General features: G+C 41.1%; 1 protein-coding gene across 1 annotated transcript in view; it reads left to right on the forward strand.

The window, feature by feature from the left end:
- The window catches only part of FGF5 (fibroblast growth factor 5), an 80,539-nt gene that overhangs the window by 21,235 nt on the left and 42,156 nt on the right, over positions 1 to 17,148 (forward strand). The window contains exon 2 of the mRNA XM_044279362.1: positions 980 to 1,083. Within this exon, the coding sequence (XP_044135297.1) occupies positions 980 to 1,083 (104 nt within the window). The remainder of the gene's footprint in view (positions 1 to 979; positions 1,084 to 17,148) is intronic.

Here is a 17,148-nt window from a genome sequence, read left to right on the forward strand (position 1 = left end):
TACATCTAGTATGTCACTGTCCATGTTGTGGGACTATTTGTGCACTTCTAGTAATTATTTCTTAGCTGCAAATATGAGCTGAAGGTTTTTCAGGTTCGCCTGCCATTAAAATGAATGGGACCGGCCGCAAACTTGCGGTTCGCGAACATTTGATCGCGTTCGCGCGATCGCATTCGCAAACCGTCCCGGCAGATGTTCGTCCATCACTAGTCACTAATAGTTGTACACAGGGGAGGTGTTATTAGTGATGTATAGCATTTTCTGTGTAAGTGTATTCATAGTTGTCAATCACTGATAAGACACCTCCATGTACAACTAAGCTCAGAAAAAACAGCAACTTAAATGTATAAATTGTAAGTCTTGCTGAATCTATTCCTGCAAAACTCTAAAAGTTCTAAAACATTCTGCTAGCAGATCCACAGGATAGAGGATAACTACTAGATTGGTGGGGTCCTACTGCTGGGGCCACCATGGGAATAGGGGATAACTTCAAATTAAAGGCATACTCCTTTAAATCCACTTCTCTACTCGCAGTCAAAGCTACGGGTCACTTGCAACTTGTAATGTCATTATAATGGTCAGTTCAACATTTATGAAGCTGAAGTGAATTGTGATCTACAATACTGAGAAAACAGCAGCATGGATTCCTTGGAGTGTGCCATTTTAGAAGCATTACAGTTTCTGAGATTTGAATTCGGGAAGCTCTAGACATCATCCATTTGGTTTGGGCATTTCAACAAATGGCAGCGGCTTAATCAGCTACAGTTGATGCCTCTGAGAAAACTCCCAGGCATATCCCCAGACATCTAAGCAGTCTTCAGTTTCAAGTGAGCGCTAATAAAATGGGTGATGGATTTACACAGGCTTCATGAAAGATAGATACACACAGCTATTGAACATGAGAGCTGTTATTCTTCTCCCCACCTCTCTTTCCAAGAGCCATGAGCAATGCTTTATTTTGGCATTTCTGTCATTTTAGGTATTTTGGAAATATTTGCTGTGTCTCAAGGGATTGTGGGAATAAGAGGAGTTTTCAGCAACTTATTTCTGGCCATGTCAAAAAAGGGAAAACTTCATGCAACGGTAAGTGACAAATTATTGTTGTTTTAATTGCATAAAATATTGTAATTAGCATAAATCATGTAAATATTAAGGGGGTTGTCTCACTTCAGCAAATGGAATTTATCATTTAGACAAAGTTAATAAAAGGCACTTACTAATGCATTGTGAATGTCTATATTGCCTCCTTTGCTGGCTGGAATAATTTTTCCATCACATTATACACTGCTCATTTTCAGGGGTTGCGACTAGGGATGAGCGAATCGACTTCGGATGAAACAGTCGATTCGCATAATACTTTGCTTGAATAGATGTAGAATGTATTGGCTCCTATGAGCCGAATCTCGCGAGACTTTGCATAATAACTTCAACAATCAATTTCTACTGTAAAAAAGCATTTCCCGAACTCGGGTTCGGTTCCAAGGTACCACTTGAAACCGAAACCGAGTTCGGGAAATGGTTCATTTCGCAAAGTAATAACTTTGGCTCATAGGAGCCAATAAATTCTAACACTGTACAGAGCGCTCTCTCCGTACAGTATTCAAACAAAGTATTATTCGAATCGACTTCGGATGTTTCATCCGAAGTCGATTCGCTCATCTCTAGTTACGACCACCCTGCAATCCAACTGGAGTGCCGTGCTTGCAACAAAAGGCACTGGCCTCTCTGGTGGTCAGAACCATGGGATTGCTTATCGGTTGGTGGTAGTATGCAAGCATGGCCACCGGAGCTTAATTGTAGGGTGGTCATAACCATGGAAACGAGAAAGGTATAATGCAATGGAAAATGAATCTGAGAATCATACAGTATCAGCTAAGAAGAGGAAATTGTGAGGAAATGTAATTTACCTGTTGCGGAAGTTGCAGCAGATTTGCATAAAATATATTTCTAGTGTTGAGAAGAGAAGCATTCGAAGCGGAATTTGGTCCAAAGTTTAGTAAAACTTCGATCCGCAACAAATCCAAATTTTCTCGTGCTTCATGGTAGCGAATCAGGTTTTCCTAAAATGGCGGCTGCAAGTGTTATAAAGCAAAACTAAGTGTAGAGGAGACAAGCCCGGGAACGCAAGATCACCCATAATGCGATGCACCCAGCCAAACCACAAACCCTCATCCCATGCGGTCTCCGCCATTGTTCTGTGAACTGAGCATAGAGAAACACGTGGCAAGTGCTCATGTGCTAGGGACAGGGTTGCTGAAAACAATTAATAAAAAAATAGAAAAATAGAGTGCAGGTAGAATGCCGGGAGAATGCAGGGAGACTGCAGGCAGACCTATTCTGCATCAGTTTTATTTATTTATTCCTACATTTACTTATTACTACATAAGCCATAGACTAAGATATGTAATTCTATACCAATAAGATGGAAGCCTTTATTATTCTACTGTCAGCATGCCAACCAATACTATCCAGTCTGCACCCCTTAGGGGGAGGGGAAAGGTCTTAATGATGGCCATCCTCACATTTCACTGGCTTTACCTCTTCCAAATCATCCTTTACCCCTTAGTGACCACACACATTTTTTTTTTTAAATCGCATTCCAAGAGTTATAGCTTTTTTGTTTTGTCATCAATGTATGAAGTCTTTTTTTTTTTCAGGACAAGTTCTAGTTTTTAATGCACCATTTTGGGTACATGTAATGATTGATTAAAGCCAGCTGTTTAGCTAACACCCCCTATGTGTACATGAATAAAAAGGCGTATTAGTGGTCACTAAGGGGTTAAAAGTCTATCCATAGAAAAGTCAGCAAGATGCAGAGAGAGGAGGAGCTGGATGTTTCTGATGACATATTCTCATCATTATTAGATGATGTGGAAAAGGAGGAAAAGCAGATGGCAGAAAAAGGGCTCCCACCTGTAAGGCAGGAGAGCATTGGGGTTGGAGACGTGGGTACAGCCCCTGTTTTAAGGTATATTAATATGCCACGTGGCCCTTAACAATGAAGACCGACTATACAGTGTGGTTTTCACTATTAAATGAAAGGCAACTGCTAATTGGCCGTTCAGTTCTTCACCGCAGCATTGTTTCAATCCACCTGCTGCACAGTCGTTCCTTGTGTCCGGAGGCCCGGGTACACCTGATTTATATTGATTCATAACTGATCAACTTTCTTGTGGAACTTTGCCGAAGCTGCCAAATAAAAATTCATCTCCATATATTTCTGTGTGCTTGTGACCTGACCTTGCTTTAAAGTGACTGTCTGTTACCAAAACAGGACAACTATCGTGTGCATATGACTCATAAAGTCATTGGTGCCTGGTACAAATAAATACTTACCTATATACCAGGCCTTTTCAACCTGATGTTCTTCTTTGGGCTTATAGCTGCAGAGTAGAGCAGTCAGGTAGGCACTGGAGACTAATATCATCAGCTTGGGTCTCTCCACTCTGTAACAGTGGTTGCTGTGCACCGCTGTTCTCCTGCTTACCGCCGCGGTCCCGGGTGCCGGTGCTTCCCATTCACTGCTGCAGTCCTGGGCTCTGTCTGTGTGGGTGCTGTTGTTCTGGGATCAGCTCCACAGTTTGCTCTCAGCCCTGGCCACAGCATGCTTGCTGTTTGTTTCCTGCAGCACTTCCTTAAGGGCCGACACGCGTCACTTCCTAGGCTTTATGGGTTAGGTTATGTGACCTAGCTGACCTATCCTAGCACTCCTGCGCAGATATAAGTGCCTCAGCACCCCTTCCCAGATGCCTCAGTGTCAAGGTCCTTGTGTCCTGCTAAGGTTCCTGTTTTTTGCTAGTGTTCCTGACTCGCATCTGTATTCCTGGACTCTTCTACCTGTTAGATCCCTATCGGCTTGCCTTGACTGTGCTGTTGCCGACCCGGATTGCCTGACCTGTACCTGTGCCGTCTGCCCTGACCTTTTGACTGTCTGACTACGCCTCTGCCTCATCCTTCAGTCCTGCACCTCTGGTACCTTTCTCAGGTACCTCTTGATCAGCCTGGACCAGCTGCCTCGTGTGGATATCCTCCTGAAGAGGTAGCAACCTGGTGTTCCCCTTGGGAAAGTCTATCCCCACCATCAGGGGTACTATGAAGATCCAGTGGTTTACTTAGACAACGCCCTTAGAGGAGGTAGGAGATGTGGTTGTGCTTAGTGTTGGAACTACTGTGGTCCCCCTCCTGTGGGTTAAGGCTCTCATATCATATAAACATGCCTTTCGAGCCAGTCACTTGCCACTAGGATGTATTTCTTTGAATCAAAGCCTGTTATACTTTATTGATGATATGGAGATTGGGACTCGAGAATAGTTTCCTTTGGTGGACCCAAGGATCCCCAGTCTGACACTCGTTATGCTACCATCTAAGGGCATTTTTACATGGATGCCACTTATTTCCACTGTTCTGCTCCAGTAGATGAGTAGAACAATGAAAATAACAGAAGTTTCGGCACATACCTGACACACATGGAGTTGAACAGATCCCGTTGACTATAATGGAGTCTGTTTGGTTTCCTTTCAGGTGCCTTCTTTTTTGGGGGGAAAAAATAAGTCTTCTTTTTTTCGGAATCTGAAAAGTAAGCCCTGAATGGAACCCAGAGTTGCCAACCATCCAGAAATTTCTGCACTGTCCATAAAAATAGGAAACTTTCCTGTGTTCGTGAAAAATAATAGTTGTGTCCTTAGTTTTTGGGGGGCTGGTAATACTTTGACAGCTCACAGTAAATGCTGGTAATGAGGTTTTATCAGTATGTATATTGAGCTATACACATGTATCACTTATCTTTATCGTGGTTTCCCAATTTGTCCAAAACAATGTTGGCTGTAATTGATTTTGGGATAAGTTGTCCAGAAAAAAGGAAAATTCTGATTGGCAACTCTGTCGGAACCTCCAACACAGATGTAAACAAGCCCTAATAAAGTTAGCAGCATAGTATACAGGCAGTGTCTATCTAGTCCCTTATATTGCAGGATTGCTATAGTTATTGCTGGAATAGAAAAAGCCCTAAACTGTATTTTTCTGGTACATATTGTAAATCACAATACTTTATTCCAGCTGTCCTTGTATTGGCTGTATAAGCACTGCAGAGCTGTTCTTCCTGCTCTATAGAATGCAGAATGGCTGTGCTCATGTGGTCATGTGTGAACATAACCATTTCCTTGCCTATCCTTGGCCACTTCTGCTTCTCTAACAGATTCAGTGCATACACTGATACATACAGCAGTATCTTCTGTAACTGTGCATGTGCTGAATGTGTTTAGTTGCCATTCAGTACCTACAAGGGAGAGGATGCAGCTTCTCTAACTCAACAGATTCAATGCATACACGGATACATACAGCAGTATCTTCTGTACCTGTGCATGTGCTGAATGTGTTTAGTTGCGATTCAGTACCTACAAGGGAGAGGATGCAGCCAGATACATCTTCCATTCTATGGCCATGAAAACTGTGACTCTGCTGTGTTTATATAGCCCATACATAAGCAAACGGGGCCTTCTACTGTAATTTACAGATTTATGTGTTAAAAAAATGGAGGAAATTATTATAATAACATGGTCAATCCCTTCAAATACTAACGTTTGATTGGTCATGCTATTATTCTGTAACTTTTTGGACAATTATCAGGAGAGATATCCAAATATGTGCAATATATAGTCGGTATGCAATATATTTTCCTGGTTCCTGCAAAACATTGATCCCATGAATAATGTACCTCACATGGATCCAGAGAACTCCCTATTATTGCTTCAATTGCCCTGCTTGGCTAAGGCTATTTTCACACTAGCGGCAACCTTCTCCTGCAAGCTGTTCTGGCGGGTGAACAGCCTGCCGGATCTGTGCTGTCGTCTGCTCCGGACCCATTGACATGTCGTAGTTTTATTCCGGCCACCTTTTGGCATGTTTGCTGTGCTGCCGCAGGAACTCCAGCCCGCCCCCATTATAGTCAATAGGGCTGGAGCGGACCTCCAGCGGCACGTGTGCACTAGCGGCAGCACGGATCCGACAAGCTGTTCAACCGCCGAAACAGCCTGCCAGAGAAGACTGACGCTACTGTGAAAGTAGCCTTATTTCAAGCTGACAGCTCATGGTGTGTTTCTGCTGCAGCTCTCTTCAGTGGAAGGACGGAGCTGAGCATGTGCGATCACCTCAGTGAGGTGGACAGTGACATAAGGAAAAGAGCAAACAGCAGGTGGGGCTATACGGATATGTTTTATTGAATAACTCAGTGGCTATAATACATTTTTAATTACATGCAATTACAAAAGTCTTAAGATTTAGATGATGCTTTAAAAATGTAGAATATTTTTCATGTGACAACCTCTTTAACTGAAAAGATTATGGCATTAGTCTGAATCCCATAGAAAGGAATGGGATCTGTTAAATTTGCTTATGTGAATTATGGGCTGAAGCAAAATAAAGACAAACACTTGTAATAACTTAAACTAACAATGTCGCGCTCACAGGTATGTATGGACAGAGGTGGTTACATGTCCATAGTTTAAAATTCCCTATATTTTGGGTGTAGTTACAACAAAACATACATCTTCCATGGATGCTGCTGGATGGTTGAGTGGACTAATTTGGACTAGCTGACCTTCTACATTTCTTTAGTTAACAACATGGTGCCTTTGAGGGTTTGGCTACTCTGGTCGCAGCCAGGATCGCAGGGGAATCGCATTGTAACGGTAATAGCATAGAAATAAATGGGGTTGCAGCATGAGTCACACGTGTGTCACAACTGTAACCCCTTAATCGCAAAAAAATCCAGCAGAATGGGATTTTTTGTGATTCAGGGGTCACAGTCAGTGATGGTCAGTTCGCAGTGTTCGCCAGCGAACACATGCGGGCTGCCATCTTTAGTAAGGTAGACTCACCCATCCGGCGATGCACAGGTAAGCCCTTACCTGTGCCGCGAGCCGGTCTGAAATCAAATCCGGTCACCGGGAGCAGGCAGTTCCGAGAACAGCCCGATGAAGGCCCCCGGCGGCTGTTCTCGGAACTGCCTGCTCCCGGTGACTGCATTTGATTTCAGACCGGCTTGCGGCACAGGCACAGGTAAGGGCTTACCTGTGCATCGCCGGACGGGTGAGTCTACCTTACTAAAGATGGCAGCCCGCAGGTGTTCGCTAGCGAACACTGTGAACTGACCATCACTGGTCACAGTCATAGACCTTTGTGCGATATGTGTGTGTCAACGGTGTCACAGTGTAACACGTGACATGAAACATGTCACATGACAGTCACATAAAATCAAACTCTGTCGGATTTTGTGTCTCAATTCGCATGTCGCACGCAAGATTCACTCCATTGACACGACAGCAAGTTTCAGCCAAATCGCGTCACTTTTCTGCGACATGTAGCTCTAGCCTTACTATGGAATTGCCACTTCTGAAAGCTGTTTTCTTGATAGAGCATGAGTGCATATACTTTCAGAATACAGATTGTATATGTACCACCATTAAAACAGAAGCACACATCTAGATAAGACGGTTCTACAAGTCATGTGCATGGGCAATTACATATCTGAAGCAAACATGTTTAATGTATAAATCAATAATAAATTTAGGTCATTATCCTGAAATTGGAAGGCATTTGAAGGATGTAATGTGGAAAATATACCTGGCACCTTGATGATCTGCAACATCAATTGATGTTTCCTATCTAGAACTGGATCTCTTTGTAGTGATGATGTCATGCCCAATTAATTAGACATACTGTTGCAGTTTGCACTGTGATCAAAGAATAATTAAAAGGCTCATATCACATGTTGTGTCTTCCGCTGGCTTCATCGCACAACATAAGGCAGGCCGTAAATATTGCTGCTTCTCATCATTTTACTGTGAATGTGTAACCCTCATGGGTAGGATTAGTAATGGACAGGTGGCTGCAGAATCTGCAGACGGAAACTCGCTGCATGACAGTTGCCTTAAGAAAACAAATATATGATTTATAGTGACAAAAAGTGATATAGTATATATGGAGGATTTAACTGGGATGAAATCAGCAAATGCCTAAATGCTTTTCCTGCTGTTAATAGAGTACTCTGCAAAATTCTTGATCCCTTTGTAAACATTGTTTAGTTTCATCATCGGTCTACAGTTTCATATTCTGTACTGCGCAGAAAAAATATTGGTAGCGTGAATTCCAAGTTAACCTACGCATTAAGCAGAAGTATAAAAACAGTATTTGTATTTCAAAGAGCTGTGTTTTTCAGTATATTAATGAAGTACTCGAGCAAAAAAATTGTATTAGCTGATCTGCTAAAAAGGTACATGATGTAATCTGTAGTGAATGGAATGTAATCTTCTCATCATGTATTTGTGAGTTATCCCCTCCCTTCTGATTCTCAGCTTTGTCATGTGGCCAACTCTCTGATCTCCAACTGACACAGGACAGGAAGTCAGTTACTTCACTATTCATTCTTATAAGACCGACATTGAGGCTGCCATAGGAATACATGAAGAAACTGACTTCCTGTCCACACATAAGATGCTGTGTTATTTGGAAAGTCTGATTGTTGGTCACATGACACAGGTGGTAAGCATAAGGGAGGTATACAGCCACTGGTAAGAAAATTACATTCACCACAGATTACATCATGTACCTTTCTAACAGGTCAGAGAATACAAATTTTGCGGGAGTTCTTCTTTAAGCATATGTAGTCCTAATAAACTTGTCTAATGATATCATTCATATCATGACAGGGAGATCAAAGGGTTATTCCCATTGGGGACATTGATGACATATTGCTAGGTCAGTGATGGCAAACCTTTTAGAGACCGAGTGCCCAAACTGCAACTCAAAACCCACTTATTTATCGCAAAGTGCCAACACAGCAATTTAGCTACATTATCATTTAGCTATTATAGCCTGCCTACATTCAATGCACTGTCTGTGCTGTTCATAGTGCGTTCTGTGCTGATGAATGGCAGGAAAAGTCTAAGGCATATTGGTACAACATAGACTTTTTCCAGAGTACAGGCGCCCACAGAGAGGGCTCTGAGTGTCGCCTCTGAGTACCATAGGTTCGCCATCACTTTGCTAGGATGTGCCATCAATGTCAGATAGGTGCAGGTTCCACCTCTGGGACCCACTCCTATCTTCAGAAAGGGACGCCGGAAGTTCCTGTTCTCTGATCACTGCTATGGGAGTTCCCAAAATAGTTGAGCGCTGACTGGACTATTTTTGGCAGTCCCATAGAAATGAATGGTGTGCTCTTCTTTACTTCCGGGGGCCTGTTCTCTAGATAAGAATGGGGCCCATTAGTGGGACCTGCACCTATCTGCATAAAGTTTGTATGTTCTCACTGTGTTTGCATGGGTTTCCTCCTACACTAAAAAAAATATATACAAATAAGCAAATTGGCCATCTACGAAAGTGACTCTAGTGTGTGTTGAGGTTGAGCGCCTACATGGCAGCCACCAACTTCCCATAGAGTCACCCCAGTCACATATCTCTCCCTGTGCTTTGAGTTCCTGTGAGAAAAGTGCATTACAAATGTTTGTCATTGTCATCTTATGAGTAATGTTAACAATGAAAATCATATCATACCGTAAACACTGCAGTCTCTTTCTAGCACACTTAGAACCGGATCCAGAGATCTCACCATTCATTGCTGCAATTACTCTTCTAGATTTATTTCGAGCTAGCAGCTCAGGGGGCATGCACTTTCTCAGGTGGCACTATACAGATACATTTTATTGAATAACTCAATGGCTATACAAAATTTTTAATTACATACATTTACAAAAGTATTCAGATCCAAGTGCTGGTTTGAAAAATGTAGAATATTTTTTATGAGACAACCCCTTTAAGTGTTGGCATTTCAATACGATGTACCATCACATTATAATCAGCAGGTATGACTTCTTGGATCCAGAGAATGAAGTAGATGCAGCATTGATTTAGCTCTGTGTCCTCTTCAAAGTATGCCCTGCACGGTGGCACTCATGGACACCCATCTGCTCAGCTCCTCCTGCCCTATAACATACTGTGACAGGTTCCCTTCAATGACGTATTCAAGTAGACCATCCACATTTTTCTGTATAGCTGATGTTCTGGAGACCATACACATGATCATTTTACAGATCAATGTTAAAAGGATGCATAGATGCATAATACAGCAACCATATACATATAAGGAAAAATATGATGGTTGATGGACACACCATATAGCGACTCCCAGAAATTTGTAAAATTGACCCATGGGTCCACCATTTGCTGCCGTACAGGGTCTCCTTACTCTGTTTTGTCATGTGCATGGACCCCAAATAAATTAAACTATGTTTAATCTCTTTAAAAAAATTCTACAGTCTAGTTTCTATGAATCTGCTGAACTGCTTCTTGGCTCATCTGAATGTAATTTTACATCTCCGAGTGGAGACAATGTTGCTGTCAAATGGAGGCACGGAATGCAGTCCTAAACAGATTTTTCCCCGGAGCAAAAGCTTTTCCCTTTTAGAAGAAGTGAGGAGTGCATTATATTAACAAATGATACCTTGCTAATTTGCTAGTGATCTACAGCGGGTCCATTTACAGACTTAATTATTCCTTTTGCAGAATGATTTATGTCAAGGACACTAAGTAAAATTAAATTAAACCATCCACCTTCTGGTTAATTATCACAGTGAGCAGAATGCTGGACGTGGCATCCAATTAGACAGGTTACACTCCAAGGTTAAGAAGTGCAAATCCTCAGCTCATCAGAAACAACACAAATAATGGAGAAACTTGACCCAAATGTTTAACGATTGGAGAACTAAACAAGAAGATAAAACAAAAATGACATCTGCTCTTTCTTCTGGTGTGGCATTTTGTGGTCTAATTATTTGTAAAAGCTCATAGCAGGAGTTTTGTGCAGAGTTTTAATAGCAATATGTGAACTCAATTTAAGAACAAGGTTTATATCGTTCCAGTAGCAGAGGTATAATGGTCTAAACTAGTCAACATTTTTCATCGGAAAAACAGAGAGAGAGAGAGATGTTGCATTGCCTGTCATAATGTAGATGCGCAGTTCTACAATATAGATGACTTACGGTATCTTCAGGATGGGTCATCAGCACCAGATCGGTGGGGGTCTGACTCCATGCACCCCTGTCAATATCTGATATTGATGACCTGTCCTGAGAATAAGTCATCAATATTGTAACACTGCACAACCCCTTTAGGAGCAGGACAATTTTTGTTTTCACATTTTAGTTTTTTACTTCCCACCTTCCAATAGGCATAATTTTTTTAATTTTTCATTTAAATTTGCTTTATAAATGCTTATTTTTGTGGCATAAGTTTTTAATGGCACAATTTTATTTACCGTATCTTGTATTTGGGAAAAAAATTATTTATAGCATTAAACAAAAAAAAATGTTAAATTCTATCTTTTTTTTTGCTTGGTTTTTACTGCACTGCGGGTCAGTATGATTACAGCTAGTGTTGAGCGAAGCGAGCTTCGGATTCTTTAAGTTGCTTTGTTCAAAACTTCAGAATAATACTGTACGGAGGTCTGATGAGCCAACGTTAGTTATTCACAAAGTCGCACGTGACTTTGTTGAATAACTTCGGTAGTTGATTTTTAAAATGGAAAACGACTTTAAAACTTCGGGCTGAGTTAGATTCATACAGTATTATTCCGAAGTTTTGAACGAAGCGACTTCGTATGAAACTCGCTTCGCTGAACACTAATTACAGCGACACAATTTTTTATAGTTTTTATGTTTTAGCAGCATAAAAAAATTCTTGGCATCGCCATATTCTGACACCCGTAACAACACAGCTGTGTGAGGGCTTATTGAAGTTTTAAAGGCAAAATGTCATCACATTTTTGTATATGCAGCATTACTGTGTTTTTAAACTTACTGTATTTTTATTAAAATTGTCCATGCCAAACTATTTTCTAGAAATAAAATGTATAAATTGAACTGACCTAAGCTCAGTTTGGGATGTGAAGTCACTGGAATATGTAGCTGGATTTGGCAAAACAAGAGGTTACTACCATCTCTGTGATTGACATCCCAATAGCTTACTGATGTTGGCACTAGCACATCTCAAATCTAGCACCTCTGTATTACACACTCATTTACTCCTCGCTCCTGACCCATGCAGTTGTAGGGCGCCGAAGCATTGAAACTTTGAGGTCTGGACATTTGTGGACATTTGCCCCTATTTTGCCTATGCAAAGTCATCAACTCCTTACCTTTTTTCTTGCATTGACTTATACTGTGTAACTGCATTTTATATCTATGTTGCGATATATATCCTGTTCATTTGCAATGTGTTTGCACAGCACTGTGGAAAGGGTTAATGATTACTGAAAGAATGTTGATACTTTCTAGCTAAAATTGAGAAGCTGTTAATTTTCCACAGTGACCATAAGAGTTGAAGAAGAGCGTGTTTTGGAGGGGGAAAAACAGGTTTTTTTTTACCACCAAAGACAGACTGACCTTGTGAATATCTGGTTTATGCCTGAAGACCAGTTTTTGTCTGGATAAACTGCTGTGTCATTGTCATTTAGTATCATTAAAGTTCTAATGCAAGTCTATGAGAGACTGAAGTTGTAATGTTGTATTTGTTTGGCTAGTGTTTCTCCACTCCACCCCTCCCACTAGAAGGTTCAGTTAGAAACTGTATATAAGGAGAGCCACAGACTATGGGCCTCCAGGCTTTGGCCAGGATTCCAGCCTTCTGAGAGAGAGAGAGAGAGAGAGAGAGAGAGAGGGACTGCTAGCTCAGCCCTTTCCTCAGCCTCAAACCCTTCTTCTGCCAGGGAGGAGACTGGAGATGCCACCCCTATGTCTCACCTGTATTGTTTTACATGTGAATCTCTCCAGTAAAGAAGCACACTGGTTTACTGCAGACCCTGGCTCTCTGGACTTAATTACCATTGGGGTGCACCACGTCTTACCATCCCTTCTGGAGAGCAGCAACACAAGGTGACACCTCAACGGTGTCTGGGGGGTGCTGGCATAGCGTTGGGGCCACCCCAAACATAGTGAGATATCAAAAATGAGCACAGTTTGTAATTGGACTTTTAACCCTTCAGATACCATGGTCATTTTAAACTGTTATTTTTCAGGAGCGCTGTCCTCCTGGGAACCAAGCGGCTTCTACATACTAAGATCTGTAGAGCCGTTTGATTGCTATGGCAGCCTGACGCCTTTTGAAGGTTCCTAGACCTGCTATAGCGAAGGTTGTGGATCATACGATCATCTAATCACTTATATTATAGACTTTAAAAGTATACTACGGTAGTCTATTATATTTTTACAGACTTCCCATTAAAGGGAACCTGTCACCATGAAAATATGATGTATTCTGCAGGCAGCATGTTATAGAGCAGGAGGAGCTAAGCAGATTGGTATATAGTTTATAGGTATATAGGTATATAGTAAACAAATTCAGGAAAACTTGTAATTTATACATTTAAACCTCAGCTTTTTCTGAAAATAAGACCCCACCCCATCTCCGCTGTGCTATCAGTGACTGACAACTATCTCTGTATACACATACAGGGTTGCTATCAGTCAGTGATAAGACTGCCCCTGTGTACAACTGAAGTTAGAAAAAGGGGTTAAATAAATGGGATTGAAGTCATCTCTGATCCCGATAATTGAAGCTGTGTTTCATCTGTTTTACACAGCCAGCATCTTCTGCATATGAAGAAGGATCAGCTTGTGAGCTCTTACCACACTTTACTTACACAAAAATCATCTTCAGTTATATCATTGTGTGTTAAAGGGAATCTGTCACCAGCGACCTCCCTATCAGAATGTTTGCATAAACACATACAGTACAGACCAAAAGTTTGGACACACCTTCTCATTCAAAGAGTTTTCTTTATTTTCATGACTATGAAAATTGTAGATTCACACTGAAGGCATCAAAACTATGAATTAATACATGTGGAATTATATACATAACAAAAAAGTGTGAAACAACTGAAAATATGTCATATTCTATGTTCTTCAAAGTAGCCACCTTTTACTTTAATTACTGCTTTGCCCACTCTTGGCATTCTCTTGATGAGCTTCAAGAGGTAGTCACCTGAAATGGTCTTCCAACAGTCTTGAAGGAGTTCCCAGAGATGCTTAGCACTTGTTGGCCCTTTTGCCTTCACTCTGCGGTCCAGCTCACCCCAAACCATCTCGATTGGGTTTAGGTCAGGTGACTGTGGAGGCCAGGTCATCTGGCGCAGCACCCCACCACTCTCCTTCATGGTCAAATAGCCCTTACACAGCCTGGAGGTGTGTTTGGGGTCATTGTCCTGTTGAAAAATAAATGATGGTCCAACTAAGCGCAAACCGGATGGAATAGCATGCCGCTGCAAGATGCTGTGGTAGCCATGCTGGTTCAGTATGCCTTCAATTTTGAATAAATCCCCAACAGTGTCACCAGCAAAGCACCCCTCCATGTTTCACGGTGGGAACCAGGCATGTAGAGTCCATCCGTTCACCTGCGTCGCACAAAGACACTGTGGTTGGAACCAAAGACCTCAAATTTGGACTCATCAGACCAAAGCACAGATTTCCACTGGTCTAATGTCCATTCCTTGTGTTCTTTAGCCCAAACAAGTCTCTTCTGCTTGATGCCTGTCCTTGCAGTGGTTTCCTAGCAGATATTCTACCATGAAGGCCTGATTCAGACAATCTCCTCTTAACAATTGTTCTAGAGATGGGTCTGCTACTACAACTCTGTGTGGCATTGACCTGGTCTCTAATCTGAGCTGCTGTTAACCAGTGATTTCTGAGACTGGTGACTCGGATGAACTTATCCTCCGCAGCAGAGGTGACTCTTGGTCTTCCTTTCCTGGGGCGGTCCGCATGTGAGCCAGTTTCTTTGTAGCGCTTGATGGTTTTTGTGACTGCACTTGGGCACTTTTTTAAAAAGTTTTCCCAATTTTTCGGACTGACTAACCTTTATTTCTTAAAGTAATGATGGCCACTCGTTTTTCTTTACTTAGCTGATTTTTTCTTGCCATAATACAAATTCTAACAGTCTATTCAGTAGGACTATCAGCTGTGTATCCACCTGACTTCTCCACAACGCAACTGATGGTCCCAACCCCATTTATAAGGCAAAAAATCCCACTTATTAAACCTGACAGGGCACACCTGTGAAGTGAAAACCATTTCAGGTGACTACCTCTTGAAGCTCATCAAGAGAATGCCAAGAGTGTGCAAAGCAGTAATCAAAGCAAAAGGTGGCTACTTTGAAGAACCTAGAATATGACATATTTTCAGTTGTTTCACACTTTTTTGTTATGTATATATTTCCACATGTGTTAATTCATAGTTTTGATGCCTTCAGTGTGAATCTACAATTTTCATAGTCATGAAAATAAAGAAAACTCTTTGAATTAGAAGGTGTGTCCAAACTTTTGGTCTGTACTGTAGCTGTGGGTCACCTGATTAAAATGCTGTTTTTATTTTGTGGATCTGAGCAGCTTGGGTGCAACAAGTGCAATGGTGACGCCCTCATTGAAATAAACGACTTGGATATTAAGAAAACGTATAGTAATTAGGGAACAGAGCCTCAGATCAAGAAAATAAAACCACATTCTAATCAGGTGAACCACAGCTATCTGTCTATGTGAATAGTAGGATAAGTCTGTGCAAATAGTAGGATACTGAGGTCACTGGTGACAGATTCCCTTCAAGGGGTTAAAGAGGATCTGTCAGCTCTTCTGACATATCTCCTTTGTTAAATAGTTTTATTCTACATAACACAACAATTTGAGAGTATTGTTTGTTCTAATTCTGCATTATATCGTTTCTCTGTTATTTCTTCTGAAAATCTATGAATAAATAGGCAGCTTGAGGTTACCAGTTGGGGGCCTGTCTCTACACACTCTGACACTGTCCAGCCAGTGCTGCCAGCGTGAGATTGTGTGGGGACACCCCCCTTTCAAAGGAAGAATGGTAACAGCCAGGCAATCTATATTTATTCATAAACTTCTAAGAGAAATAACAGAACTCTGCAAAACAGAATTATAAGAAAAGACGTTATAAAATGATTTTATTAAGGATAGTGGTAGTTACTGATGCAGATGTTAGGAGTGATGGTAGGTCCTTTTTAAATGGTGCTGGAATGGTGACAAAGCTGTAGTTGACTTTAGAACAAATCTTATTGTAGACATTTAATCTTGACCAGTCCATGCTGCCAGCACTTTCTTTAAAAGAGCCTATAATAAGTAGTCATGGGCAGGGCCGGATTAAGAGCATCATGGGCCTGGTGCTGAGGATTTTGCTGGGCCTTTTTATGGAAATATATATACATAATATATGAAATCAAAACGCAAAGCATTTGTATTAAGACAAATGAATTTTTTTTATTACCATTAAAGTGCCATAATAGAAACGGATCTAAAAGGTTTTTTTTTGTAAACAGTAGGAAACCAGTTAAAGCCATAATAAATACAACATTCAAAACAACCATTTTTTATAAATAGAACGTAAACCATATAAACAAATTAAATATAATTGTATGATAACAGTGCAGAGAGTAAAAAAACACAAAACAGGGTTATTCACTCAATCCTAAACTCCATTTTAACCTAAAACGAATCAAACAGCCAGATTATAATTAAACTACACATTTGCTTTTCTTGCCTTCTTGCTTGCAAATTCTTCAATTGTAGTATCAAGATTCAGCTCATTCAGCAACCCATTTTCAATGCATAACAGAGAGAGTGCATTTAAACGCTCCTGACCCATTGAAGATCTCAGTTCATTTTTCACACGTTTTAATGTTGAAAACGAACGCTCACCACTGCAGTTGCTGACCATTAAACACAAATACATGCGGAGGGTCACATGTGTGTTTGGAAATGCACCGACTAGAGATTGTGTGACCAGAAACTTGTACATTTGTAGTTCTTGACTTTCATTAATGCCTTTTTTCGCAGAGGAAGACTGGTAAATTTTGAAAAGAGAGGCAAACTGTACAATTTCATCTGCAAACAAGGGGTCAAGATCTTCAGGATATTGTGTCACTAGTGTTCTGGCTTTGGAGCGTAGACCATCTGTTGCTAGAGTGCACATTTCTAACAGCAAGCCAAATCTTTCCTGAATGACGCTGTATGCCGCTTGTCTGTGCCTCAGTGATTCTGTCAGTTGGTCAATAATAAGATAAAAGGTGCTCACTTTAAACTTTTCA

This window comes from Bufo gargarizans, chromosome 1 (genome assembly GCF_014858855.1).
Source record: "Bufo gargarizans isolate SCDJY-AF-19 chromosome 1, ASM1485885v1, whole genome shotgun sequence".
NCBI lineage: Eukaryota > Metazoa > Chordata > Amphibia > Anura > Bufonidae > Bufo > Bufo gargarizans.